The sequence below is a fragment of the Chiroxiphia lanceolata genome, chromosome 2 (assembly GCF_009829145.1).
Source record: "Chiroxiphia lanceolata isolate bChiLan1 chromosome 2, bChiLan1.pri, whole genome shotgun sequence".
NCBI lineage: Eukaryota > Metazoa > Chordata > Aves > Passeriformes > Pipridae > Chiroxiphia > Chiroxiphia lanceolata.
In genome coordinates this window covers 99,316,398-99,343,600 of record NC_045638.1, presented here as the reverse complement: position 1 = coordinate 99,343,600, position 27,203 = coordinate 99,316,398, and the positions used below count along the sequence as shown (strand labels likewise).

The window sequence follows — 27,203 nt, the reverse complement described above, 5'->3', positions numbered from 1 at the left end:
ATTCATTGCATTCGGAGCTTGTCCGCCTAAGAGAGGAAAACATGAAACTGAGCCCTGAGTTTTGTCTGTCAGAGGTGCAGGAATGGAATCCTAAGGTGCGTCTCCCAGAGCTGTTGGAACTGGACCTGCTTGGATATCTGAGATTTCTACTGCCTTTCTTCATTTATCAGTGAAGCTGCACTGTGCTTGTACAAGTGACAGAAGTGCCTATGCAGAGCTAGCTAAAGCACGACTGTGGTTAGTTATTTCCGGAGTTAAAGATGAGAAGACACCTTTTCCTTCAGTGTCTTGAAAAGCCAGGCTTCCAAATGGTGATTTCTGCTGGGACAAGAAAAATGTCAAGAGTTGTTTGATTTTTGAAGTATTTGTCCTTGCTGAGAGCTTTGCATTTGCTTAGAGGAGTATCCCAACTTGCAGTTAGCAGTTGTTATTCACGTTGAAATGGAGGTGAAAAAAGAAGAATGCAATACACATTTTAAATTCTAAACTTTTTAATGAGGAGGAGCGGCACAGTTCAGGAAGCTTCTTTGCTAACTACTCGAAAATATTTAGGTGTAATTTTGGCATTTTCAATTAAAAAATCTCTGATTTTAAAAATATATTAAAAATATAGGAAAGATCTGGGAAATTGGACCTATCAATCCATTATACTTTCTGCTACTCACATTTCATACCTTTGTACTAATGATTCCTCCTCCAATTCATTTCTTTATCAAAGCAGTGTTTCCGGAGTGTTAAGAAAAAAATTCATGATCCTTAAAGCTCACACATCACAAACAATACCAAAGTTCACTGCATTATGAAGATATATATATTCCATGTGTAGATAAAAGCTGAACTATTGTTCCTGTAACAATTAATCATATAACCTGAAAAAGATTATTTTACTTCGTTCCATTTCTGAAATTACGATTCTCTGGATGAGAAAAAAAAAAGCCATAAAACACGTGATTTCCTGTGAGTTTTTATGCTGAAAACATTTTATATTAGGTAAGACATGGTCAGTGTAGGCTGTAACAGCATTTTATTAACATCTGAAATACTTTTCCAATTCAATACTTCAAATTCTTCTTGTGTTTTTTTGCTTGTTTTTCAGGATAATATGGAGAAAATATTTTTATTAGGTTTTTAAAAGAGCCATGTTCAAAATTTAATGGGATGTGCTTTAGAGAATATTTTTGTTTGTGGGGGAAAAAATATCAATTATTAGAAAACATTATCCTTCATTGAAGGAGCCATCCTCACAGTGCCTAGCTGTGTTTTACAATACAATCAAATACCATCTTTCCTAAACCACAGAAATTTCTAAAATACCTTTCTTCAATGAGATTGAAGGACTTGACAAAAGCAAGCACTTAGACACTTGATTTGGGAATAAAAAAGGATGCCCAAAAAACCATGAACTTCCTGTCCAAAAAAATAGTATGAATTACCTTTCCTAGATAACTTTCAATAACTTTTTCTGCTTTTTTTTGGAGCAGTAGTGATGAACTTCAACCTCGTATCTGATGTGACTGTTGTTAGTGCCAGAGAACACTTATTTTCTGCCTCAGAGAGAGAGCACAGATTTCTAAGAAATGGGGAACTTTTCAGGACTGATGAAACACTTCTATGAAGATATTTAGCAAGTCTCCTGTATGATGCCCAAAATGTTCAGACATCACATTTGGTCATGCCCACAACTCTCTTTGGAGCAGATTGGAAGTTTTCAAAATACATGGCATTCATTTTCAAAAAACATGAAAGTGGGAGGTAAATCTGACCACACTTCTTAAACCAGATTATTTAAAACTCAAGATGGTGTTCTTCTTTTATTAAAACCAGCAATGACAAAACATGTAAATATATTTGTTCAGGGAGCAGAATAAAGAAATACAGTTTCTAAAAACTGCCTGTCTGAATTTCCCAGGCTTTTTTTCTTGCACAGGAGAGAATGGGATGAGAATGCAGAGAATGCTCAAATCAGGGTATGCTTCCTTCCATCCAGGTACTCTCCTGTTAACCCCGAAGGGGTGTGTCAGGGGGCAGAACCAGAGGTGGACAGAACTGGGGTTGGATGAACCTTATTTATAAAATCATAGAACCAGTGTCTGAAGGCACACATCATGTGTATTCCCTGGGCCTCAGGCCTGAGATTAAGGACCTACTCTCTTTATTTTATCTTATACACTAAATTGGACTGGAGTTTTTTTTCTCTGCGGTCTCTTAAGGCAACAGTAGTAATAATCACCTCAGGACTTTTTGCACAGAGAGTTTGTGGATCTGGTCATCACTGTGTACAGGCACTTGGTTTTCAGGAGATCAGGAGATTTGTTTCAGCAAACAAATTAATGTTTAGGGATAGGGAGATTTTCACATATTTCCAATTAGCTGGTTTGTAGAAAATATCCAGTGGTGCAGTAATGAAGAATCCATTACTCCAAGTACTTCATATGCCTTATATGGAGGGGCATATTTATTTGAATATAAATCCAAGAACCCATCAGGGCTGTGTGGGGAAAGAAGATGCAAGCACTTTCCTGTAGGCTTTTATCCAGCATCATTCTGAAAAGTCTCAAGCCATGAAGCTCTGGTTACTTCCCCGTTGGTTACTTTCCAACAATTAATGCAGAAGGATTTTTTCCTGATATTCTTTCTGAAAATTATTTTATATATGATTTGGTATAAGAAAAGCCACTCAGACAGGACGGGCTTTTCAGTGCTGACCTTGAAATAAAATCCCACATTGATTTGTACAGTGGGAAGAGTTTTATATGTGACAGACCAGAAGGATAGCATCCCTTTCTGAACAGAAATTCTGAATCCCTGTAACTGCTTTCCAGCAAGTTCCCCTGCTATACCAAGCTATAGAACAAATAAATCTGATTTGGTTTTTTATCTCAATTATTAGTCTCAGAATTGCTAAATTCTTTACCTGGGTAGCATTCAAAATGCAAAACAGACAGCTGAAAACAAGACTTGTTCTTTCATGACTCATTAACATAAGGTAGCCTATCATCCAGGTGATTCTGAGCATTACAAATGTAGAGATAATGCTAATCATAGTTTTCATTAGTGAATCCTTTTTATTCCTACAAACACACACAAGTTATTAAATCTTTCTCTATACTATTTAATATCTCTTTGAGCTTTAAACTTCCTATTTATTCAGGGCTGTATTGCAAAGATATGTTATTCAGGTGAGTTGAGAGCATACACTTCCCTATATTTGTCTGTTGTATCATCCAGAGAAGAAATCCAGAAAAATAAATGTAACCAAATTTATCAGACTAATTTGTGCTTGGAGTATGCAGCTTGGTTGTATCTTTCTTTAACAAAAAAAAAAAAGAGGTTTACCAAGGCAACAAGAAGCATTGAAAATTAGCATTTTAGATATTATAAGTTTTTTATAATGCTTGTAACTTCAATCCAAATGTGCATAATTTTCAATATAAGAATAAGCTGCCAGTGAAGTTTGAATATCCAGTTTCTCTCAAGCCTGAAGAGACTCAAAGATAAGGTATTTCATTTGCTCCAATCACAAAAATTGTACATAAAGGAAAGAAGAAATGGTACTAAGTTTTGTTGAACAGATCAGTTCCATGGGACTTATAAAAATTAAAGCAGTCCCCTTTTAAATAATACAGTGTACACTGCGGAGTTTGTGACATACAGCCTGTGACAATACATGGAGTGTTGATGTAAAACAGAGCAAGTAAATCTTCTTCAAGGTGCTAGAGAACTGGCCTGGTGTTCAGCTGTGCTGGGAAAGTCATAATTCTCATTTGGCTGGACCCAGCTCTGCTCTCACTTCTGTGGATTTAAATTGGGATTTACTGTCATTGAAGTCGAGTGACACTGCAATCAAAAAACGGGGGCAAAAGCCTGAAATGTGTTCATTGATACACACTTGAACAAAGTCTGACCTATTGCAATAATGGAATTCATTTGCTGCCTGCTTAAAGTATACATTTCTTTAAAATAAAAGATTTTGTCAAAAATCTGAATTTGCGACAAGAAAGTCTGAGCTGGTGATAAGAGGCTGAGGAATACATTTGCTGAAAGATATGAGGAGTCTTTTGCCATCTCACCTTGTCAAATTTTCATCCTTCTTACATATCACAGAGGTACTGATCTTGATGAAGATCGAGATGTTAAACAGGGTTATGAGTGTCGCTGGCAAGAGGAATGACCACAACATCGGCTTTAGCACATTAAAATTCTGATTTTGGTCCAGTGCTGCAAGCCAGCAACTTTTAATATAAAGAGAGGTAATTTCAAAAGGTATGTTAGACAGATTATTCAGGATACCAAAATAAAACAAAGTAATATTTCACTTTTCATCCTGGAAGATGCTATTAGTGCTTTCTAGGTCTTGTTAATTGAGCTCTGAAAGGCAGCCATTCCTTGAGAAATGAGGGCTTTCCATCATGCTTCTCTTTCTCTGGGGAATGCAAAATGATATAACAAACTAACTACATAGACAAATATAATAAAGTTCAATATAACTATCCAAATAGATATCTGGCCACCATGTAGAGGTTTATCTTTAGGGTATATTTTATAATAGAGCTAAAGAGTAGTAGGGGAGACCTAATGGACAAAGGCTGAAGCAAAGCAGGGACAATTTCAGGAGGGGAGGGTTATTCTGTAATAATCTTTACCTCTGTAAAGGTAATTTGCAAATAGTCTCAAGTTAGAAGTCCACACTCCCTAAATGAGTAGCATAACATGACCACCATCTGGAAGGTGGTTTTTGTTTACACTTTTGAAAGAAGTCTACCTTTCTTCTATATCATCCACTGTCACCAAGGTACACTGGAAGCCTGATAGCCTGCTTTGGTATGCCAGCACTCAATTACCAAAACACGGGGCAAATGGGGATATAGTTATTTTGGCCAGATTTCAAATAAATGTGAGGATTAAGTTTAAGTAGTTATACACTTAAATGAAGGGTTTGAATTTCAGTTAGGCTAAGAGTGTCTACAGCTTTCATTTAAAGTCACAGGGGATCTTGCAGAAGGATTCAAGGAAGTTGTAGATCCAATAGCTTAAATCCTTAGTAAGGAGAAAATGTGTTTCCTTATAGTGAATGTCTTAAGTGAATAGTTTTATTTCTTTTAGGTACTTAGATATACAAAGTAGTATACCAACAATAAATCTAGAGTTAATAATAAGCCATCCCAAAAGGTGTGGAATAGCAAGTGTTGTAATAATATGTAAACTTACAATTTTTCCTGTCGGTAGATTTAAGCTTTTCCTCCTCTGTAAGTAACTCTGAGTGTTATTGCAACTACTATGGTAGGGATTCCTAATTAACGAAAGAGATTAGCAACTTATTGTTTCATTGCATTCCTTCCACACAAGTAGCGTCTTGCCTCCTAAATTCCATAGATTTTAAGAGCTGTGTTCCACCTGCCTTGCACTAAGGTAAATGGGTTTTCTGTAGCCTAGAGAAAAGGCAGGGCTGATGGTGGTGAGCACTATTTTTCTGAGGACAGCTCATGTCCATGACGTGCTCACTTTTACCGTTAAAGACCTTCAACACAGTTTCCTGCAACACCACCAGTGGTGAAAGAGCAAACTCCTTCCTGTGCTGTGGCTGAATCCCTTATCACAGCTGTGCAATCCTCCCCTCTCGTCAGCAGTGAGAAACTAATTTAAGAAAATTTTGCACCAAGCACCACTACATTTCATACCAGATTGATGCAGAGATTCTTTTGCCCTCCAAGAAGCGTGGCTATGCAGGTTTGCCTCCTCAATGCCTTTGCTTCACTTCTTGTCTTCCTCATCTCCTGCCTGCCTGTTCACTAGGCAGCACATCTCATGGGAAGGAACCTCATTGACAAGTTTTTATCTGGGTAATAAACATGCTTCTTAAAGTCTGTTTCTTCTTCAGTCCTAACAGAGAACTTCCAGACTGCCAAGCATTTACTGTGCTCTCAAAGCAAATACACAAAGCAGTGAGTCAGAATCATCCTGTTTGGACATGTGTAACTAACTAGTCACAAGACACAGTGAAGAACCTAATGCTGTGCTCTCATGCAAATATACCTGGAGCACAGTGACACATAGTCAGACAACTTTCACTGGACATTTTCCAGCTTGTACATATAGTCCAAATTCTAAATGTTTTAGAGGAATTGCCTCTGTAAATGCAAAACACAATAATGAAACAATGAGGGTTGAAAACTGCTTGGTGGGAGCCATCAGGAACAACACCCCACACGAGCTGAATACACAACATGGAAAAGGCAGGTGTTTCTGTGCACTGTATTACAAGAGTTTCTTGAAGGAAGCTGAGATTTTCACTTTTCATTGTGGGCATCTGTCTGCATTCTTCAGTTCTCCAAGTAGTTCCCTTTCAGCTTGCAGTGTTGCTACTAACTGCTGTACTGACTTTAGAATGTGTTGTTTGGTCATTAATAAATAATAGGCAACAAATAATGACAGTCACTCCTTGCTTTTGGATGTATTCAAGGCTCTGGCTGAAGTCACAAGGAACCTCAGAGATATCTAAATTAAGGGGTTTAGTCCATATATGCAATCACCATATTTGAAAGATATTTTTACTTAGTTGGCAGAAATAGATTGCCTTGATTACTGTGAAAATTTCTCCTGCACACAGCAGACCTGTGCTGCTGTGCCAGTGACCAAGCTATCGGTTTCAGTGCTGTATCAGGACAATGAAAAAAAGCTCAGTTTATACCAGTAGTGTGAGCAGTAACAGGAGATTATTAAATCACATGGCACTAAACCAGAGAGAGACACTGATTCTAGTTGCCCTCTGCTGATCCCCTATCTTTACAACTTTCCCTGACTGCACTCTGTACCGTAAAAGTTGCGATATATACAACTTTAAATCTTACCCCATTCAGTTACTGACATGGTTACAAGGAAATGTCCAGGCAGCGGCTTCGTGGCTCTAAGCAACAATAAGTACAACTGTGCAGAATTGAGTGCTGTCAACGCAAATGTTGCCAAAAAAAAATAGCACAGTAGGACAGCCACAGCTGTACACCAGGAGTCTGTGGGAGGATCTCCCACAGTCAGAAGTGAGTAAGGTGTTACTGGTGTTATCATAAGGAGGGTACTGCTGGTGGTAGCCGGTAGTATCACTGCTGTGATTCCTGGCATTATGGTTTTCAATTCCAGAGATGAAGATGATGTTAAAAATGAGCATTAAAAGCAGAGACTCGCTAACATCCATGTTACAGATGACTTTCAAGTTTTCCTATTGGTAGGAATATGTGTAGGAGAAAAAAGTAGAGCAAAATAAGAAAAATTGTAAAATATCTCCTCATTTCTATTTATACTAAAAGCAAGCTAGAAAGTACAGCCTTTAACATAGACAGAAACCAAAACAATATTTTTTTTTCAAAACTGTATCATCATTACTTTCAGCCAACTTACCAAATCCATCAGTTTTGTCTGATTTCAACTAGAACAGAGAATACCCAGCAACTTTTAGGACTGGGCCTTGTCTAAAAGCATTTTGGGATGCATTTTTCTTTTTCCGTTCTGCTCTTTTTGGAATCCTTTTCTTCAGTGTTAAGAAGTGAAGTAGCATAAAACACATATTTCCCAAACATTCTCCGAAGTGCAAAGAGAGTAATAAACCTCCACTTCCGAACTTCTTATCACAGAATCAATTAGGTTGGAAAAGACCTCTGACATCATCGAGTCCAACCTGTGACCCAACATCACCACGTCAACTAGACCATGGCACTGAGTGCCACATCCAGTCTTACCTGAACACCTCCAGGGACAGTGACTCCACCACCTCCCTGGGCATTATATATATATAATTATATAATGTATGTATCATTATAATTATATATTATATAATTATATATAATTAAGATTATAATTAAATAACCGTATATAATGTATATAAATATATATTATTATAAACAAGTGCATTTAAGAGGCAGAGTCTGGAAGTTCCTACAGTCTTAAAAACATTGACCTTGATGGAATTGCTTAAATCTACATTAGTACAAGTAGGATGAGAAACATGCATTCATCTCTAATAACTAAAGCTCTGTTGGCATGACTTTGCTCCTTGTTCCAAGGGGAATCACATGACACCATTAATCACAGGCACATCCATTAAGGAAATTTGTCACAATCGTATTTGTATTAAGTCACTCACAATTAAACAGTAGCACAAGCAGTTACTGGCTAGAAGAAAGATAATTGTTTAGAAATTGTAATACAAGGGTGCAAGGGAGGTCAACCTGGTGGTGGAATGCTGTTACACGTTTTTAAAGCACAGTATTGAGTGAGATAGTGAACTGAAAAGCTCAAAGTGTATCCACAAACTACATACAGAGCAATGTATTGTAACTTAGTGTAAAATACTTGCAGTTTTACATCTTCCCTCTTACCTAGTGAATATTTGAAACGAAATGGTAGCAATCAGGTCAGCCATGGACAAATCAAGACCAATATAAGAAATAGACTCCAAAGGCTTTGTGTATTTATATTTGATCTGAAAGGCCTAGAAAACAAATTGTATCAGTTATGTCAGATGAGAAGACATACATTTCTTTCTGAAGTTTGTGTTTCTAGTTGCACATAAAACCAAAAATGGTTTAGTAAAGTTATGTCTGTTGCTAGCCACTGCCAAAATTTTCAGCTCACACAAAATTATTCTGGACTTCGAACAAAGAGAAGCTTTAGAAGAAAGCCAAAAAGAGTTTTAACAGTGTAAATCAAATATTAAGCAAAATAGCAGATTAAATTATTCATAGAAAAATGCAAGGTGACACAAACTGGAAGAAACAGCTTTAACTTTTCATACTGGTGAACATTCTGAATTTTGGCGTCTCGGTCTAAGGTAAGATGTTACAAATAATTATTAATTGAAACCAGTCTTTGTCTATTGACAATAAAGCAGCAAGTAAATGTAAATGTATTCAGTGGAACAGAATATACTCTTGCATTTGCATAAACAGATGGCAGTCTTCTCTAGAACGCAGTCACTTTGTGCCATAAGGACATGCATAAGATAAAGGGAAATACAGAAACATGTAAATAGTACAAATATGGAAGTGCTATTTTATGAAGACAGAGTAAAAAGAAACTCTGAAATCCTGGCCCTGCTGAAGTTAGTGACCACAGATATCTGATTTTTCCGAGGTGTGTTTTGTTTAGAAAAGCTGAAATAAATACTGAAAGGATAACAAACGTCAGAGACAGACAGTCATTCCTAAATAGTCTTGTTAGTACAAGAGAGCAGTGTATAAAACTTTATGATAGCAGGCTTAATATTTACAGAGCAATTGCTTTTTATAAGCATATAAGCAAAGGAAGTAGGTAATGCTAAATCCTTTGAGTTATTTACCCAGCACAAGGCAGTGCCACGGCTAGCTCAGATTCCAGGCTACTCTACTGTTTGTCTGGGGCCACCTTAGACTTTAGATATACCCTCACTTAACAATCAGCTGCAGCAATAGGGGTGCAGAGCCAGGACTTGCCAATACACTTGGCAAGTGTATTGTCAATACACTTGTCTCCAGCAGCTTGGGCACAGCTTGCATGTCACAATTTGCAGATCTGCCACAGGTCAGAAGCAAGTACATAGGGACATCTTAAATTCCTGTGCCTTCTACCCAGCGTGTCTATCCCCCTATATATCAACATGCTGGTCTTATAGTTAAAAACAACCAAACAAATGAAAAAAAACCAAACAAAAGAGACTCTTCCCATTAAAAAAACTACGATGTACTACCATCAGGACAGCAAAATTAGTCGTGTGATTACACCTGCATCTCAGGAACTGGTCTCTTCCTTTTGCACAGCCGGCAGTGCTCCAGTCATTGATAGAGTAGTCCCAAAAGACACAGACATGATCACGCAGCTGCAGTTCAGATGTGTTGTACTATGGATTGGGATTGCAAGGAGAAAAAGTGGCTACAGAAACATAAAGAGATAGGCACTAGCAATGAGTGTATACTGACAATGATTTGATTTTAAAAGGGGAGCTGACAGCTACTAAGAGTTGCATGTGTTTCCAGTAAACCTTATGAAAGATATCAATAACAGCATAATTTTGCATTTTGGGCTTACTTTATGTGCCTTTCTCGGCCAAAATTGCCAATAAAGTCACCCATTTCTGTGAATTATTCAAGTAACTCGGATTCAGATTCCCATTGACTGAGCATTAAACAACTGCCAATTGAATTCTGCCTAAGTCAAACAACAGCTTTCAGAAATCGGTAGCATTACAACTGCCAACCGGAGCTGAATCCACGCTGTAACAGGAAGCAAACAATGATAAATGCTGTGAACCATCCCCTCCCCTCCTGCATCACAGTGGCACTCATGCAATCATACATCAAACAGCAGGCAGTCACTTTCAGCCAACATACTTCTTCAGGATACTGCAATTAGAACTGCATTTTAATGAGCAACAAGCAGCTTGAAGTGCAAATAAGAAGTGAACACAACTCTTCACAGTATTAGGCAGTTCAATTAAAAATAAGGAATAATCATAGGAGTGAAAAAATCAATTATAAGTTTGTTTCAGTAATTTCCTTAGAAATGACACATTTCCCATGTGCTTATACATATCTGTACTTAGCTCTATGTAACTATATATATCCATACTTAACACATGGTGATGATTATGATCTGTAATATGGATGCACTTGAGCTTAAAAGCTTTGTTAAACATTGTAAGAAGAGGCCAACTACTGTTTTCTGGAGAAACCACGCCAAACATGAATACATATTATCTAAAAATTTGGGTTTTTTGGCAAATGGACAGTCACATAGAGCATTTCCTGCAAGAAAGCAGTAACATCTGGAAACAGTCCCTGGTGGACAAAGTCAAAACAAATCACACAATGGTTTTAACTGGAAGCCGGAGTTAAAAGACATTATGAAAGATGAACACCCCCCACATTGGTACATATATTGGGCCATGCCAGTTTTGTTGAATTTTCTTGTTTTCCAAAGTTTTGGTAGTCTTCTGGAGGAAAAAACTGTCCTCCAGGGACCTGGTTTTTTTCATTCTTGATATAAGACTAATGTACCCTCGCACAAATCTCCTCTGGTATACCTGTAACTTTTTATGGAATAGTATTTTGCTTACAAATGTCCTAGGTTAGCAGTACTGAGTTGGTAATATCAGCTGTTAAATACAGAAGTTGAAAAATGTTTTCTATGCCACATTTTCTAAACACCCTTCATTTATGTCACCTATACATCCCACAAACTCTGTCAATTGCTTATTGCCACAGGGCACTGTGCCAAAAAAAAAAACCAAAAACCAAACCTCTGCTGGAGTATCTTTCCATAAGTCCTGAAGACACGTAGTAGGGCTGGTTCAAAATGAACATGGCATTTTGTACAGAGGCTTACCTTGGGACCGAAGGCTATTCCAACACTGCTCGCTATTTCGCCATCAATGTCGCCAGAGATGATTTGTTTAGACAAACTATTGCAACTCTGATAAATCCTTGACTGGATGAGTTTGTAGTTTCGATACAGGACAAATCCAACACTTCCATTGTCTGATGAACCTTCGCAAGGCAAAGAGAAAAGCAGGTACAGACAGCAGATATCAGAGAAGCTAGTGCTTTCAAAGAAGCCCACACTCTGCTGTTTCACACATTCAGAATTTACAGGAAATTTTTGTTTATATATTTAATTAAAATTCATATGAGTAGCACAGAAGAGCTGCTTTCCCATGAACCTCAAGAGATATCTTCAATTTTTGCTGAGGTGGAGTGTGAAAATAATGAAAACCCTTCTCTTAATATCATTTCTGAAGAAAAATACTGGTAAGTTAGGAAAATAATATCCTAAATCCCAATATATACACACACTTCAAATGGCAAGGCTTTTAATAACACTAAATGAGAAATAGTCACACCAGGGACATTTACAGTTAGTGGGAAGTTAGAGGATAAGTTAGAGGAAGTTAGAGTCTGGCTGGACTTTTGCCTTCAGATCCAACTTTTGGACTCTGTTTCTTTTGCACACTTCTAGCAAATTGGAGTTCATCTAAATGATCTAAATCACTAGTCTTAATTGTTGCTTAAATGAGGGAGCAAAAATCCCGGACTATGTAATGGATTTTGTTATTGATTTTATACTTGAATTAAGATCAAGAGAGACTGATTTGATCTCTCTCTGATCTGATCATCAAGTGAGACTAATGTAGCTTTATATCGACAAAAAGATGCACTTAATATTGAAGGAATCTGTTGGGGAGGTTTTAAGACAAGCTGTGCTTTCAATTTAGCTGTCTTGAGGGAAGTGTTATGATATACTGGTATTATGATAAAGGCTTTAATTACATGATCACAATGTTTTTCCACAGGATTGTTGTCTGAAACAGTGAACAGAATGTACAGTGACCAGATAATGAGCTATTCAGTGATTTTTTTATTGTCGATGCTGGGAGTGTGAGGCTACCTGATTTATCTCTTCAAGTCTTTTCTAACCCTGGTGAGAGGACTGAATTATTAATTTCCCTGCAGGCTTGTATTCAAATGATATTCAGCATTGGGATGTCTAAGTGCTCCATTAACTTTGCCTTCATTATACTCTTGTGCTGTGATGTCTCAGTGTTGCTGACATTACACTGAGAGACTGAGGACAAGTCTGCTGGTTTCAGGTGCCCAATCTGAAACTCCTGTGATGTCATAGTAATGCATGTTTGAAGCTCAGCTGCCCCACACCCCCCAGCTTCTGAAGCAAATGAAGCAGAGGAAATAAACCTTTTTTTTTCTTTCTTGGTCAACACCAGTTTATCCTCTGAGCCCTGCAAATAGTAAGTAGTGGACATCTGGAAATATCCCAAGTGCCTGTGCCATTAATGGCTAATCCAATTTGCAGGTATCAGGATGTGTATGTCCTGGCTGACACCTGACGGTAGTAGTAATTTTAGTTGAAATGGTTGATGTCTTCTGATTTCAGGCAAAGTAAGTGGGTAGTAGTTCTTGATGTTTGTAGAGGTATGGTCAAAGATTCATTACACTCTCAATTTTAGAAAACAAAACAAATGAAAAAGTCCCAAACACTGAAAGCATTCAGGCCATTATGCGTACGTATGCATTCATCTATAAATAAAATTATCCAGCTCATTTGACATGTGCATTTCTTGTACCACCATATGGCATCAGCAAGCATCAAAACCAACTTGTAATTGCTTATATTGGCTGAGGGATTTTTCCCCAAAGGAGATTTTTAGTGAATATTCATTCAAAAATTTCCCAGGTACAATTTTCAAAAGGAGAAAGAATTTACTGTTACTTAAAATGTTGGACAGTATCTGAACTTCATTACTGAGGTCACAAAGAAGCCCAGGAACATTTTCCTGTATTTCTAGTTTTGTTGACTGGCACTTTCCCAGTGCTGTATCTGCAACAATCAGCAGTATATGCATTAGGATTTATGTTTCAAACTGCTGTGTCCAGGTAAATCCAACAAAGGACTTACTTCTCTGTGCCAAAAACGGAATCATAGAGGAGCTTAATTTCAGTGGAGCAAACTGGATTGCAACATTGGGTTGTGAGATGTTGCCAGTCAAAGAAAATTCCTCCACTGTTTTTGTGAGGCTGCATAAAAAAAAATGAGTGGGATAAAAGCTACCATTTTTTGTTAATGTACAGCTCCATGTTCAGTTTCCGAGCTTCCTCCCTGATTTGGTTCTCCAGCAGGAAGTGCTCCTCATTTCCTATCCCCATGCTTTCTCCAAAGCAGAAGAATCCAGCAATGTTTATATTGGTGTAAATTGGAAATTGCATACTGGAGTTGAATGCTACAAATATTTTGTCTTGTTCATAAACCACTTTCATCCTGAAACAGAAGGGGAAATGCAGTCTACTACATCTAAAGGAAATGGCAAGAGCTAAAGTTACCTTGATGTAACATTGACAAGATTATTGTGGATGATTTCTCTTTCATTGGCATCCAAGAGTTGACTCACCGTAGCCATTACTGCCACAGATGCCAGAGACGAGCAGAAAAAAAGGCAATATTCAAATGCAATTGAAATAAATCACCCCATGTGCTACATGGTAGGCAAGGTAAGAAACTTAACAAGCATTGCTTGAAAGTACACACAGTAGAGTAAAAAAGTACAGGAAGCCATTTAAGAGAACACAAGCTTTGTGCCAATGGATTCATAAATGCCACACTTTTATTAATTTAGATAGTTAGGATTAAATTATTAGCTTAAACATCAAATGATGCTCATATTACAATTTCAAATATACGCAAATCTAAACAACTGATAGGAAACAAATTTACACTCAGCCTTGAGAACTGACCCAGTTCCACAAGTATGCACTCGAGACCACTTAAATAACTCTGTTAAATAGCAAAATTAATGCATTTGTTTGTCATGTTAGGTATAGTTGAGAGGAAGGACGGTGTCTTTTCTGCTGGTGGGGGTACAGAATTGATATCCCAATAGTAAGCCACAGAGCCACACAAGTCTTATATTAGTCCTAAGAAGTTTCACCTGAAGGTCTTCTGAAACATTTAGCTTTTCCATAATCTGCACTGCGACGTTTGCAGCAGCAGTGAAGTTTTGTGTGGTCAGTTGGTCTGGCATGGAGGTGAGGATGTGAGTGTTACTGGCAATAGCTGAAACCTTGCTGGGGCCTGCATTTCCTGTGAGGAAAATGCCATTCAACAGAAAGAGAATGGGAAAAGGAACAAGAGTCACCACTTTTACAACATTCTCACACAAAATAAAAACATACAAGTAATTGGTGGTCTAAAATGTTTATGCTCATGTCAAGTGTGTGGTGTTTACAAATTGTCCCTAGAGAATGATTTAATGAATTCAAGGAGTAGCTTGTGTTGGAAGGGAGCCCTGGAGGTCCCCTAGCCCAGCAGGGATGGATGAGATGAGTCTGTTCAGGGGCTCACTTTGAATACCCACAATCTCCCTCAGAAAAGTGTTTGTTTGACCAGTGCCAAGGGGAAAAATTTTCTCTCGCCTAATTGGAATTTCCCATGCTGCCACTTGTCTCTGTGGCCACTCATCCTAAAACTGCACACCTTGAAGAACAGCCTGGCCCCATTGTTCTCCACAATTTGCCATGAGGTAACTGCAGACAGCAGCAGGACCTCTCCTTTGTCTTGAGGTCATTGAGATTCTGAGTCTGTGAACTTCTGTACACCTTTCACTATTCCTTAAATAACCAGAATAGGATTTTTTTGAAAAGCCATCAGAAGAACTTGAGAAATGTCATCTGGAGCAATCATGCCTCTCAACGCAGTGTTTGTAACCTGCACTGAGGACATTATTCTAAATTCAGTATGTTATATATAGTGTCACCTTGGAATAAATGTAGAAAAAAAACCCAAATAAAATATTCTGATGCTGGAGGTATTAATAAGAATTGCTATAAGTACTGGCTAGGTCCAGTTTTAGTTAGCACTTAATGGGTAGAGCGTAAATGTCTAGAGCATCTCAAGAGTCTAAACACAAAAAAAGATGAGGCATTAGCTATATGATATATGAAGGTATAGCTAGATAACAATAAGATTTAAAGAGACAGAAAATCTGCTAATCATCAGGTCAAATAATCTGTTTCCTAATCCTGTCAGTAAATAGTTTAATTGAATAGCTTCAGTAACTGAATTCTTCTCAAATTGTTTATGTTGGGAAGCTATCAAGATTAATTCAATCATGTAGTTTTGATGCGTTTGTAAAGCTTGGAATGGTTGAAAATAAAGGTGAATGTGTTGCATGGGTAGGAAGGAAATTTGCACTTATAGTTACTGCAGATTATATTGTTTGACTTGAAAACATCTGCAATATGCATCACAAACAAACAGTGCATCATGAACGCCTGTTTTCACTGTTCTGACTTTTAGCATGACCTTTGACTCAAAGTAAATATTTCTGTTTAAAAGGAATCAATCCTTTCAAACCTTGCCTCTGGGTCACTGGCATGAACACCTCCTCCTCCCATTCCCTAGCTCCCCAAGCAGCCCTCAGCTCACTAGATGGCAGCCCGACATTACGGCTCCCAGTAAAACCCCCTATTACCGATGGCAGAACAATAACCTTATGTTGTAACTTACTGGCATTAGAAATAGCTACTGCTAATATTATACATTAGTTTGAACCATTTAGAGAAGGCTATGTACTGCAAAAAATGTAATATTGAGCTTGAGGGTCTCCCAGCAAAGGATCAAAGCAGGTGAAGCATTGGGTTGAAGGTACAGTAGTCAAGCAAAAATACACAAAGAAAGGGACTTCTTTTACTTAAAGGGATTGTAGCTGAGGGGGAAGGGGGTATTTTTTTTTTCCAATTGGGACTAGTGATAAGGAAATGAAACACAAAAGCAGAAGAAGAGAAGCAGTCACTGTAATGTGCTTAGTCATGTTCAGCTCTCTGTGTTTTGCAGATGTAGCAGAGCTAAATCTTTGAACAAGGCTTAGGGGCTTATGGATTTATGGATTTTATGTAAGGCATTCATACAAGAGAGTTTAAATTTGAATTCTTGAAGGACAGAAATGTTCTATCCATGTTCAGCTGATCATAGAGCTGAATGGAAAGGCTTCACTCTTAATCCATCTGAACGTGTTGGTGTCAGTATCACTCTCATGCCAGTCTCCTCCAAATCCCTTGCACGTTCTTACAGATTTCGCATCCTGAGTCAGCATCGCCTCCATTCAGAGGCAATTGCTATGAATTGGGAACCTAACTGAGGAAATTGCAGGCCAGTTAAAAAATATGGAATGGGATGCTGTGTTCAGACAAACCCAAGCAAAATAAAATAATCACCATTGGAAATGCAGGCCATTTGCAAAGCAGATGCATGCCAAGAATGCCACTGAAAAAGGCTTTGGTCAATTATTTTGCTTTCTGCTAAGTCTTAAGAAACATAACATATCTATTTCTTGCCTCAATTTCCTATCCCCTCTCTTTTTTGTCCCCTGGGATGATGCAGAATCTCAGACACTCTTTAAATAGTAATCTAATATTACCTGTGATACTAAGGAGTCCAGATTTTCATTACAATTCAGAATTTGGTGAGGCTTTAAAGTAGGATTTTCCCCTTCTCTGGAGCACATCTGGATTGCTATTGAAGCATTACCTGTAATTTTGTAAAGGCGGGAAGAAACACATTTAGTACAGAAGCACTCACACATGCACATGACCTCGTTGGGAATTAAAACTGTACTGTGGGTGTGACACCCTGTCCAGTGTTATTTTCTACTTGCTTGTGAAAATTTGTCTCTCAATGTTACAAGTGACCACCAATTATTTAACTAGTTGTTGTTCTCTTTAGAATATGTGTTTTACATTCATATACACAATCTTGTCAGAGTGGCTGACGTTCTTTATGTTGAAATCAGACAGGTTTAGTTATGCTAGAGTTGCAGAAACACCTTTTAAATGGGAGACACCAGCATCAGCACTGAAATATCAGAAAGAGATTTTAACATGTCTTGAAAAGCATAATTTATATGTTATGAAAGAAATGCAAAGGGCACATGGAACAGCCATGTAACACTTACTCCTCTACAAGGTCTGTGAAAGCTGAGACAGTTCATGGAACCACAGTTGATGTAAAGCATCCTGAATCCTAATGCTAAATAGTAGGATACAAACACGTTGTTTTTCTATCAAAAGGCTCTATCTGCTCTATCAGGAGCAGATACTAACTGACCCTCAGCCCAGCCTCAGACAGGCATGGATCTGACTCAGCCTGTGTACCTTAAATTCTCTGCATTTGGGATAGAAAGCTATGTGGAAAAGCTTGTGTTCCTGCTGCCTAAACTATGCAATTCTGGCTTGAAACACAGACTTTGCATCTTGTCTAATAATCCAACATTTTTCACAACCTTTACATTCACTTTTAGGAACTAGAAGCAAAAGGAAAGAAATGCTTACCATTCACAGCATCGGGTTCACATTTTTCTTTGGAAAGAATAAAATAAATAAACTACCCACTACGATCCGTTCAAAAGTAAGGGGTTTTATATTGTTTTCAGAAACGTTCACGGCACTGGTACTGTTGTCACAAAAATTTAATGCACAGAAAGAAAAAATAACATATATCCAGATGAAATATTTCTAGCACAAGGATCAGTTTTCAAAAATTAGGGAGTGTTGAGACAATAGAAGCTCATTGAATCTTTTGCCCTAAATTAAATAAAAGCAGTTGGGTAAATCCTGTCTAAACCCAAGCTGCTAAGCTACCACAAGTGATATTTATGAAGTCAGTGAAATCTTAAAAGCCCATCCTCTTTTCCATCTCTCCTATTTTCACTGCTTTGGTACTCAAAAATTTGTAAAATATTATAAAGCTTCACTTTCAGTGTCTTGATACCCAGGCAGAAACCAAATTTGGTAACCTACTGCCACAGAACACAGCAGGTGGCAAAGATACACGTTTGCTTCAAATGGGGCTTGGACAATTGATGGGGAACAGTTGTCTGGTGACTCTGAACCATGATGGGCCAGTTAAGCTTCTGGTTCAGGAACTTGCTGTCCTGCTGGCTGCTGGAATGGGACAGAATGACCACCCCAAACCCTACACCTTGTCTAAGCACACAGTACTGGCTACATTTAAAGGCAGGATGATGTGCTCAGTCGGACCCACAGCCTGCCCCAGTACAGCAGCCTATTACAATCTCAAGTCATACCATGCTGCTGTAACGGAGCACAAATTTAAAACTACAAACACTTGGAGAAAATATTGCAGCACACAGGCAGAAAATTTTTGCTTCATCTTACAACTTGCAACATCTTGGTTTCACTAATTTTTGCTGATTCAGACCATATTTCAGCTGACTGTGTCCCATTAGCAGGACTGACTCAAAGAAGCATATTTATGGCCAGGGTCCTGAGGGGGGCTTAAAACACCTGGAGTGTTCTCCATATTCTGGCACAGGCTTTTTTGCTAACTCAAATAACTTTCTATATTATTTTCTGTAGGGTCTCAGTTTCCCTGTAATACAATGATACTTTCCTTCTACAGAAATTATTATGAACAATAAGGATGCATGACACTGCAAAGATGAGGTCTGCCTTATAGCACCAGATCTGACCCTTGCTTGCCAGAAGGTGGTTAGCAGGACAAGGTGTCAAAAATTTGGGTGGAAGGAACTTCTGGAGGATATCTAGGCCAAACAGAGGCTTCACATCCTCATGTTGCAATGTTGCAGTGACATGTTGCAGTGACACGCTACCTTTTTAAACCGAAACATTTCTCTTCATACTCAATCTCAGCCATCCCAAAATGTAGTTTATGACTGTTGCCTCTTGCTTTCCTTCTGGTGTTACCAAGAAGGATTGGTCTTGGCAACTCCCATTCAGCTGAAGATTGCTTTTAGCTCTGCCCTCAGCCTCCTCTTCAGCACAGTGAACAAGCCCAGTCTCTCAAGTGCTCCCTTCATGCCACCTGTCTGAGGCCCCTCACTGTCCTCAGCACGTCCTGTTGGACCCTCTCCAGCTTCCCTATGTCTGGTTAATCTGTGTTACAGGTGGCAAAACGAAACACCCATTTCCCAGTGATGCCTCACCAGTGCCAGGAAGGGGAGAGTAATACTGTCCATCAACCTGTCTGCCTCCACATAACATAGCTGCTCTTCTGCCTTGCAATGAACCACGTGCTCTTGGCTCGTACTGAACTTGGCATCCATCATCACTCCCAGGTAGCTTCCAGCAGGCCTGCTCCTCAGCCAGCAAGTTCCTGGTCTGTACCAATGCACAGTCCAATACACAGAGATCAGCACTTATTCTTGTTGAACACTGTGAGTTTTCTGCTGGAGTGATCTTCAGGTTTCTCAAGTTCTTTTCTGTCGAAACTCCAGCCATGCCCCAGTCTCAGCCATAGCCTCTATCCACCCACCAGAATGTATGATGATTTTTATTCCGTCTTTTGGCAGAAATAGTAAGTTTTGTTCAAAGTAGGCATTGCACACGCTGCTGCAGCTTCAGGAAACAAAAAAGCACAGTCTAAGCAATATCAGGGAAATGGCAAATCTTAGAAATTTCTGAATATATTGTGGTGTTTGTTGTGTTCATCAAGCTCTGAAAATGTTAAGACCTTTTAAAAGAGACTGGAAATCTTGAATGGTTAGGGGGTATTCTGCAGTAGAAATTTCGGTGGGGAAGGGATTGGTGGACCTCAGGCTCTGAAAGATGGATCCAACATCTGGGGTATCTCCAGAGACTCACAGTCAATCTTACCTGGTCTCTAAGTGAAGGATGGAGTTGGAGTCCCTTCCGATAATGTTCACAGTGGATATTGCCCACTTGTGCCCTGGCTGCAGTGTATGCCTTGGAAATAATGCAGAAAACTGGAGTTGAGCACTGCCATTTGATCTGACATTTTAATGCCTGTGTTTGGAGATGCTGACAAGCTGAGTAAAGCCAGAAAACTCAAAAGTAAATAGCGCTGCCAGGAACATGTGCCATTGTATATTTCTAATGTTCTCACTGAAGTAAAAAGGTTGCCTAACTTCCTACTCTTTAATGGCATTCGTAGAACTGGAAGATTATTGCAAACTATAGGGAGTGTGCCATGTGGTGGTGGTAATTCTGTCCTTGGCACACATTGTTCAGCTTTTGCTCATGTTGTTGCTATGTAGCAATTGTGTTTCAGGCTGTCTCAGCTACATTGCAGCCAGATGCATGTGATGATAGTGGAATAACATCTAAATGTTGTTAGGTAATGTCCGTATTAGCAATCAGCTTTTCAAAACACATTGGCTCTCCACTGGAAATCTTACAGAAAACTCCTCCAGCAATTGAGATCTGGGTCACTCAACTAAGCAGCTGTGGAGAACATCTGTCTCTGTGGGAGCTGGTGCCTGGTTGGGCAGTGTTGCCCCACTGCTCAGCAGCACTGTCTCACTTGCCAGGCACAGGCACATGGCACATGGGGCCATATGGCATAGGACTGACACTGCTTTGGATTGGGAGCCTGGGAACCCACAGGATACAGGGGAAGCTGCAGCACAGCTCCAAGCCTCTGTCTTGCTCGGTGAGCACCTACCCAAAACAGCCAGGGAGACAGCTGGGTAATCTGGCACAGAGGATCCCAAAACCAGGAAGGCTGCCCTGAAAACACCTGAGCCCTGGGCTGCCTGCTGAGGAGCAGCAGCAGATGGCTGGGGCAGCCTCAGGTGGGAGCAGTGGTGGCAGTGCTTCCACAGCTGGGGGCTGGGGGCAGGGGTCTGGCTTTGGCACTGTTAGTCATGGGCTTCAAAGGAGTGTAAGGAAAGGGAAAGGTGAAAAGGAAGACAGGGCTGACACTTCTGTGAAAGAAGCAGAACAGAAAAGCAGGTAGATGTGGGGTAAAAAGCCCTGTGTTTACCCCTGGAGGTGCAGACACAGCTGCTATGAGGCCCGTGCAGCAAAGGACAGGCGACAGCAAAAGGCATCAGCCTTATCTTTGCCTTCCCCAAAAGAGGTCCTCTGTAACAAGGTGACATTCGTAGGATCTGTTAATCCTAGTTGAAGCTGTGCCTCAATTTAGTGCTTCCTGGTAACTTTTCTTAGCCTACTATTCAAGGTCTCATGTAGCCTTTTTTTTTCAGAGAGAAATCTGTGTCCTTCCTGAACATAAATTCCTGAGTTGACTAATGCAGTCACATCTACTACACACACAGTAAAACTCATCAGGCTCCACTAATTGTGGCATTAGCTTAAAATCACAGGGTTCTCCTGGCTTTATTTTAAGATTCAGAGAACATCTTCTTTGCCTTTGTCTTTTAAATTTTGTGGACGTTATTCATCTCAAGAATCCCATTGATTTTTGACCATATATATTTCTAAACGGAAACTAAACAATTCTTGCATAATACTATGTCACCATGAGTTCATTGTTGATGCTAATACTTGTGGTTAAAGTCTGAATAAAGAAACACTATCACTAGGTACAGCAAGCAATGCATCAGAGAGGCAAGGAAGTGTTCTCCAGCTCTGAAGTAGCTGCAGTTTAAATCCATTCCCTAGCAGCTCGTTTGCTTGCAGTTGTGTAGATGTTAAGCATAAGCAGAGGTATCCCCACTCTGCACTGACAGTTAACTCCCATCTTGTCTGTGTTTAGCTCCATCAAGTCAAACAAAGCTCTGAGCATATACTTATATTAGCAAAGGTAGATTATTAATGACGTATGTCAAATAATCGCTGTTTACTTTTGTGTCCCTTCTTGGGGACATCTGATAAATCTCTTGAAGTAAATATAACCTAATATAGCTTCATATAAACTTTTCTTTAGGTTTCTTGGTCTCAAATCATATCTGACTCTCTGCTGGACAAGCAGCCAGGAGTATTGGATTCTTTCTATGAATTTTGAATATAGGTCCATGCAAAATTTTATGTCGCAGAAATAGAGTGAGTATTTTGCTAAGAGGAAACACTGACCAGCTTTCTGCTCCAATTTTGTACATGGAAGTGTTTTACAAGGGTGCATTGACCTGATTTTCAGGTATAGAATATGCAAATCTCTGATATTCTTTCAATAAACTTTTCTGTAATGCAAGTCACAATGAAAACATGAACAGGTGCTGTACAGCATGTCTTGCTTATATGCATGTAAACATATAAGCATATGCAAAGTGAAATATTTCCACTTTAAAATGCAATTACTAGGCTAGATAGAAGTTTATTTTTGTCTTTTTAAAAATAAATCAAATTTCTACCAGAAGAGTGAGAAAATTTCAAGACATTTCTCAAAGTTATATCAGAGGATTCATGATCAGTGTACAGATATTACAAGGAAAACACTCCTGAGATTGCTTGTCATCCTGTTCTGTTTTACAACAGCATACAGAATTTGGGGTACCTCATTAAATATCAGTGTAAGAAGAAAAATGTTTGCACCTGAGAAGCATGCAACATGAATATAATAATGTTTGTCAGCAATTATGTTTAAATATTTAAGGAAAGAGTTCAAATAGGGTAGAATTATGTTTCTTACCTGCTTTAAACCTGAGGAGCTCCCAAATACACAGTGCCCAAAGGGTCACAGTCACTACACAACAGGTAATTCCAACAAACATTCTGTCCCAGTGGACAGAAGGCATGTTGTGGAGCAGACTGTGTGCTATGCTATGAAAAGGTACTATACATTCATAATCTTGTGATGGATAAACCATGAACTGCTTGTCTACTGATGTAACTTTGACCTTTTCCATTCCACCTAGGAAAAAAGTTTTGGCATGTGTGTGTATTACCTCCTGGGAACTGACTTAGACCAGGCCTGCATATACTCTGGGGAGGGGTGTTGGCTGGCAGAGGATGAAATCGAGCCAGGCACTGTTTCTCTGTTTCTGGAGCTAGCACACAGGGATTAGTCCCTTTTGGCCTCAGTTCATTTGCTAGCACAGCCATAACCACCAGGCTCTGCAGCAAGGCGGCCACACGGGACCCAGGGAGGGTGCTGTGGGAAGGTCTCTCCTCTGCAGAAATGTTCCTCTTGGTGCTGAAAGGAGGTGGAAATGCTGTCTGTATTAGGACTGCCCCGGGTCAGGCACTTGGCACACACTTTCAGGACAGTATACGGCATTTCCATACTGTGTAATTTGAACAGGCAGTGCAGAGCCTTGTTGCATCCCCTCTGTGCACTTCCAGCACTATGTATGGTCACTCAGAAGGCAGTGGCACAACTGGGAAAACAATCTGCATGGCACACCTGGGAATAAAATCTGTGTCTTCTGATTCATCCAGAAGAGAGCAGGGAAGCAAAAGAAAAATGGGTAAAAGGCAAAAGTAAAATGTGAAGGGGGAAGAAAAGTTATACCACCAGAGCTGCCAAAATCAGCATCTTTTTCTGCATAATAGTGTGTATCCTGCTGACAAATTCAAAGCTAAGAGATGATATCACAGTCCAAGTGAAGGAGAAAATAGAGTTATTTTAAGAATGAGTTGGAATAAACACTGTCTTTTTTGTCATCAGCAATCAGTGGATTAATTCCCCATGTGTGAGTAGGGACAGTACCTTGTTTTTACATGGTGTTTTCATTAGTGAGGAAAGGAGGTTTGTTTGGCTTTTTTTAATTACTGAAGCAATTCCATCTCAGTTTAAAAAACAAGGCTCAAAAAGCTGATGTGACATGCCAAAGATGTATGGAAATCCAGTCAAAAAAAAAGGCTCAGTCTCTTGGGATGTGGCCCAGTGATCTAGACACTAGATACTCCAAATACTGCTATTAATACTACTACATACTACTGTTTCTTTAACACATTACAGATTATTATGATGTTTTTTCTTCTTATCAAGAGTAAAGATAAGTAAGATAAGTTATGCATTAAATTTCTTGGTGGCAATCTGCAAGGTATTAATAATAATATTCATGCTCATATTCAAAGAAACTGATACAGAAAATAGAAAAACACATCTAATGTTTAGTGATCAAGACATTCCATACTGAAGAATGCATCTAAGGACATAGGAAAGACTGAGGAAATGCTGAAATAATTAGATTACTTTTACAAATGGGAGCTCCAAAATTGTTAATAAGCTTCTTCAGACAGCCAAATGTCTTAAGTGTCTGCTCACAGAGGTTTTAGTTGAAGACAGGCTGTGCAACTACTGGGACAAACTTCCAGGTGGGACAAGGCTGCCTGCTGTCCCTCTGGGCACAGCTCTGTCCAGCTGTGGGTCTGCCTGCCTCTCTGTGGTAGCCCTTGTGTTACGAGCGTGGCTCTTGCCCTAGATCTTTCCTTTCTCTATGTTATTCTCATGAGCATGGAAAACAGAGAAGGGAAAATATCTTCAGTGCTGGGATCAGCACAGAGGCACAAGGAGGGCACAGGAACCGTGACACCCAGCTGATGAGTGGAAATCTGAGGGTGAGAGGATACAGCTGTCTTCTGGCCATCAAGGGGCCCTTTGAGCCTTTTAACTCAACGAAGTGATGGTTGTATGGCCCAGCTATCTCACTGCTGTCAAACTGTGCAAAACAGCAATGCTCAGCTGAAGAGAACATCTCCTCCTTGTCCTGCTCACAAAGAATGCTTAGGACCCTTGCACGTGTTAATTGCTTTACTGCCTCTCGCCATAAACAGTTAAATGTTTGTTTTTCTATGGTTGAAAGGGACAAGAATGTAAAACTGAATCTAAGAGACACATGGGAAGATGCTCATCCCTGAGCAGAACTAGTACAGACAAAGCAGAACCAAAGTGTAATTTGGATCTCGCAGATGGGGGAACTGAGTCACAGAGTAGTTCAGTGACACTAAGTTAGGTTACATCCATAAGCTTATCTAAGCTAAGTCTGAGGTTTGCAATATATTAAAAGCATATCCAGCTTCTGAATCACAGGTCTGAGTCGTTTGCTAATAGACATGCTGCTAGATGATTGCAGATATTTTTAAATGACAAAATAGGAAAGAAATAGGAATTAATTCTCATGGTTATTGACATTGCTGTTTCTGTTCAATGAAAACAACATCCCTTCTTCTTTCCTTTTCATAGCTGTCATCACAGATGTCTTTGACCAGCATGTTGTGTTTAGATATATGAAATATTGTAAGTCCAAAACCTTTGTTTGCAAGCCCAGGTTTGCAAATGGAAGACAATTTGTTAACTGGAAAGTTAAAGGAGGATTGTGAGTAAAAAAGATTGTGAACTTCTAACTTTGCATTAATGTTTTATATAAAAATTAGGCAGGAAAATGGCATAAGAAATCAGATGGCAAAACCAAAATGAATCAATAAAAACATTTTGAAAGATAGTACACTTTTATGTATGAAAATATTAAACCATGTTTACATGATAGAATAACCAAACTGAAGGGAAACCTTAATACTTGCAAATGTGTATATATGATGCAGCTGCAGGGAGATAAAACCACTCTTGAGTGACTGGATATGCTTCTTCTGCTTTCCTCCATTTCTTTTAAGCCTTAATTAAAGCCAGATGTTTCTTATTGCCTTTTTTTTTCTTGTTTTCAGGCATGCACAAAGTGCTGTGCCAGCAGTAAACACCATCTCTGACTTTTTCTTATGTGTCAACTGCATCTGGCTGAGTCAGAGTCACAAACCAGTAAAATTCCAGCAAAGCAATGCAAGCTTTCCCTCCTGCTGTCATTCCTGTTGAGAGCGGGAAATTGGCATTGCTCTTTCTGGGATTGATGCACAGGAGCCATAAAAATCCAGCGTGTGCCTGAGAACCTTGCCACTGACAAATAACGCTGGAGGCAGTCTGGAATGCTGTATACTATGAACACAACTGCCCCTCCCATACTCTTAGAGTGCTGGGAGTGATTTCTTGTGCTTAATTGCTATTCAGTTGTATAGAACTGCAGTCTGTTTTCTATTTCTTCTTTGTTCCCCTCAGGGACTCAAGGCTGGTAACTACAGCATGTAGAAGTAACCATTTCTGCTCCAATTTCATGCCCTTACTGTGGCATTGACCTCTTAGGTGCCATCTCTGGCAGAATATTTTGTCAGTAAATGGTAGTGGTCTATATGTGAGAGCTTTCTTTCCAAACCAAATTGCAAAGTACTAATGCTGTAGTATTTATAATGATGTTTTTCAACTACATTTTAAAATTATTTTCATTCTAAGAAGTGTATCAAATATAGAAATCCATGAACTGCAACAAATACCTAGCAAAGAGATAGAAATTACTGTTCCAAAAAGTCATCTGAGGACAAGTTATGACTTACTTGACAAATATTAGGCTTTTTACTCCCACATATTTTGAGCAGGCACATATTGTACCTAGAATAGATTACAAGGACAAATTTTCCAGCAGTTTTCCAGTTGTCTTTCTCCCTTTTAACAGATGTGCTGTTGTTGCACAGTCCTTGGGAGTCAGGTTTGCTTCAACTACTGTATATGCTAAAGGGCTTTTTGGATAAAAAACTCTTCTGTTTTCTTCCATCAGTTTTTGTACCAGTAACTCCCACTCCAACTGCTGTAGTTCAGAAGAACTCAAACATGTAGCAGGAGGGCATTAAGGTACCAGATACACTGAAGTTTTCTAGTGCCTCAGTTTTAAGGGTGATGAACCCGTAGGATTTAAATTCCTTGCTGTCATATTTGCTCTTAGTTCAAGCTATGTTTAGTTACAAGGAATAAAGTATTTATCTATAGAATACAGAACAAATATCACGGTTTCTAATGACAAGGTAATACTGACCTTTCTTGAATTCAGGTGAAACTTGTTCAAATGTCTGAGTGGGTTATGAGAGTAACCTGTATATCCCACCCCATCCTGTGCCATAAATGGTTATATTTTTCCCCTGAAAACATGACAGACATCTTACATGAAT

General features: G+C 39.1%; 1 protein-coding gene across 1 annotated transcript; it reads right to left on the bottom strand.

Annotated features, from left to right (window-relative positions):
- Positions 1-2: 2 nt before the first annotated feature.
- ADGRG7 (adhesion G protein-coupled receptor G7) lies at positions 3-23,005 on the bottom strand. Its single transcript, XM_032679282.1, is given in 21 exon segments — positions 3-26; positions 2,915-3,071; positions 4,071-4,232; positions 5,209-5,290; positions 6,849-7,026; positions 7,028-7,164; positions 7,167-7,213; positions 8,370-8,482; positions 9,716-9,865; positions 11,350-11,510; positions 13,243-13,356; positions 13,435-13,553; positions 13,857-13,949; positions 14,463-14,613; positions 15,886-16,021; positions 16,949-17,058; positions 17,859-17,907; positions 17,910-18,041; positions 20,163-20,252; positions 20,830-20,966; positions 22,900-23,005. Coding segments are annotated over 21 exon segments (2,448 nt in total).
- Between the last annotated feature and the right edge of the window lie 4,198 nt (positions 23,006-27,203).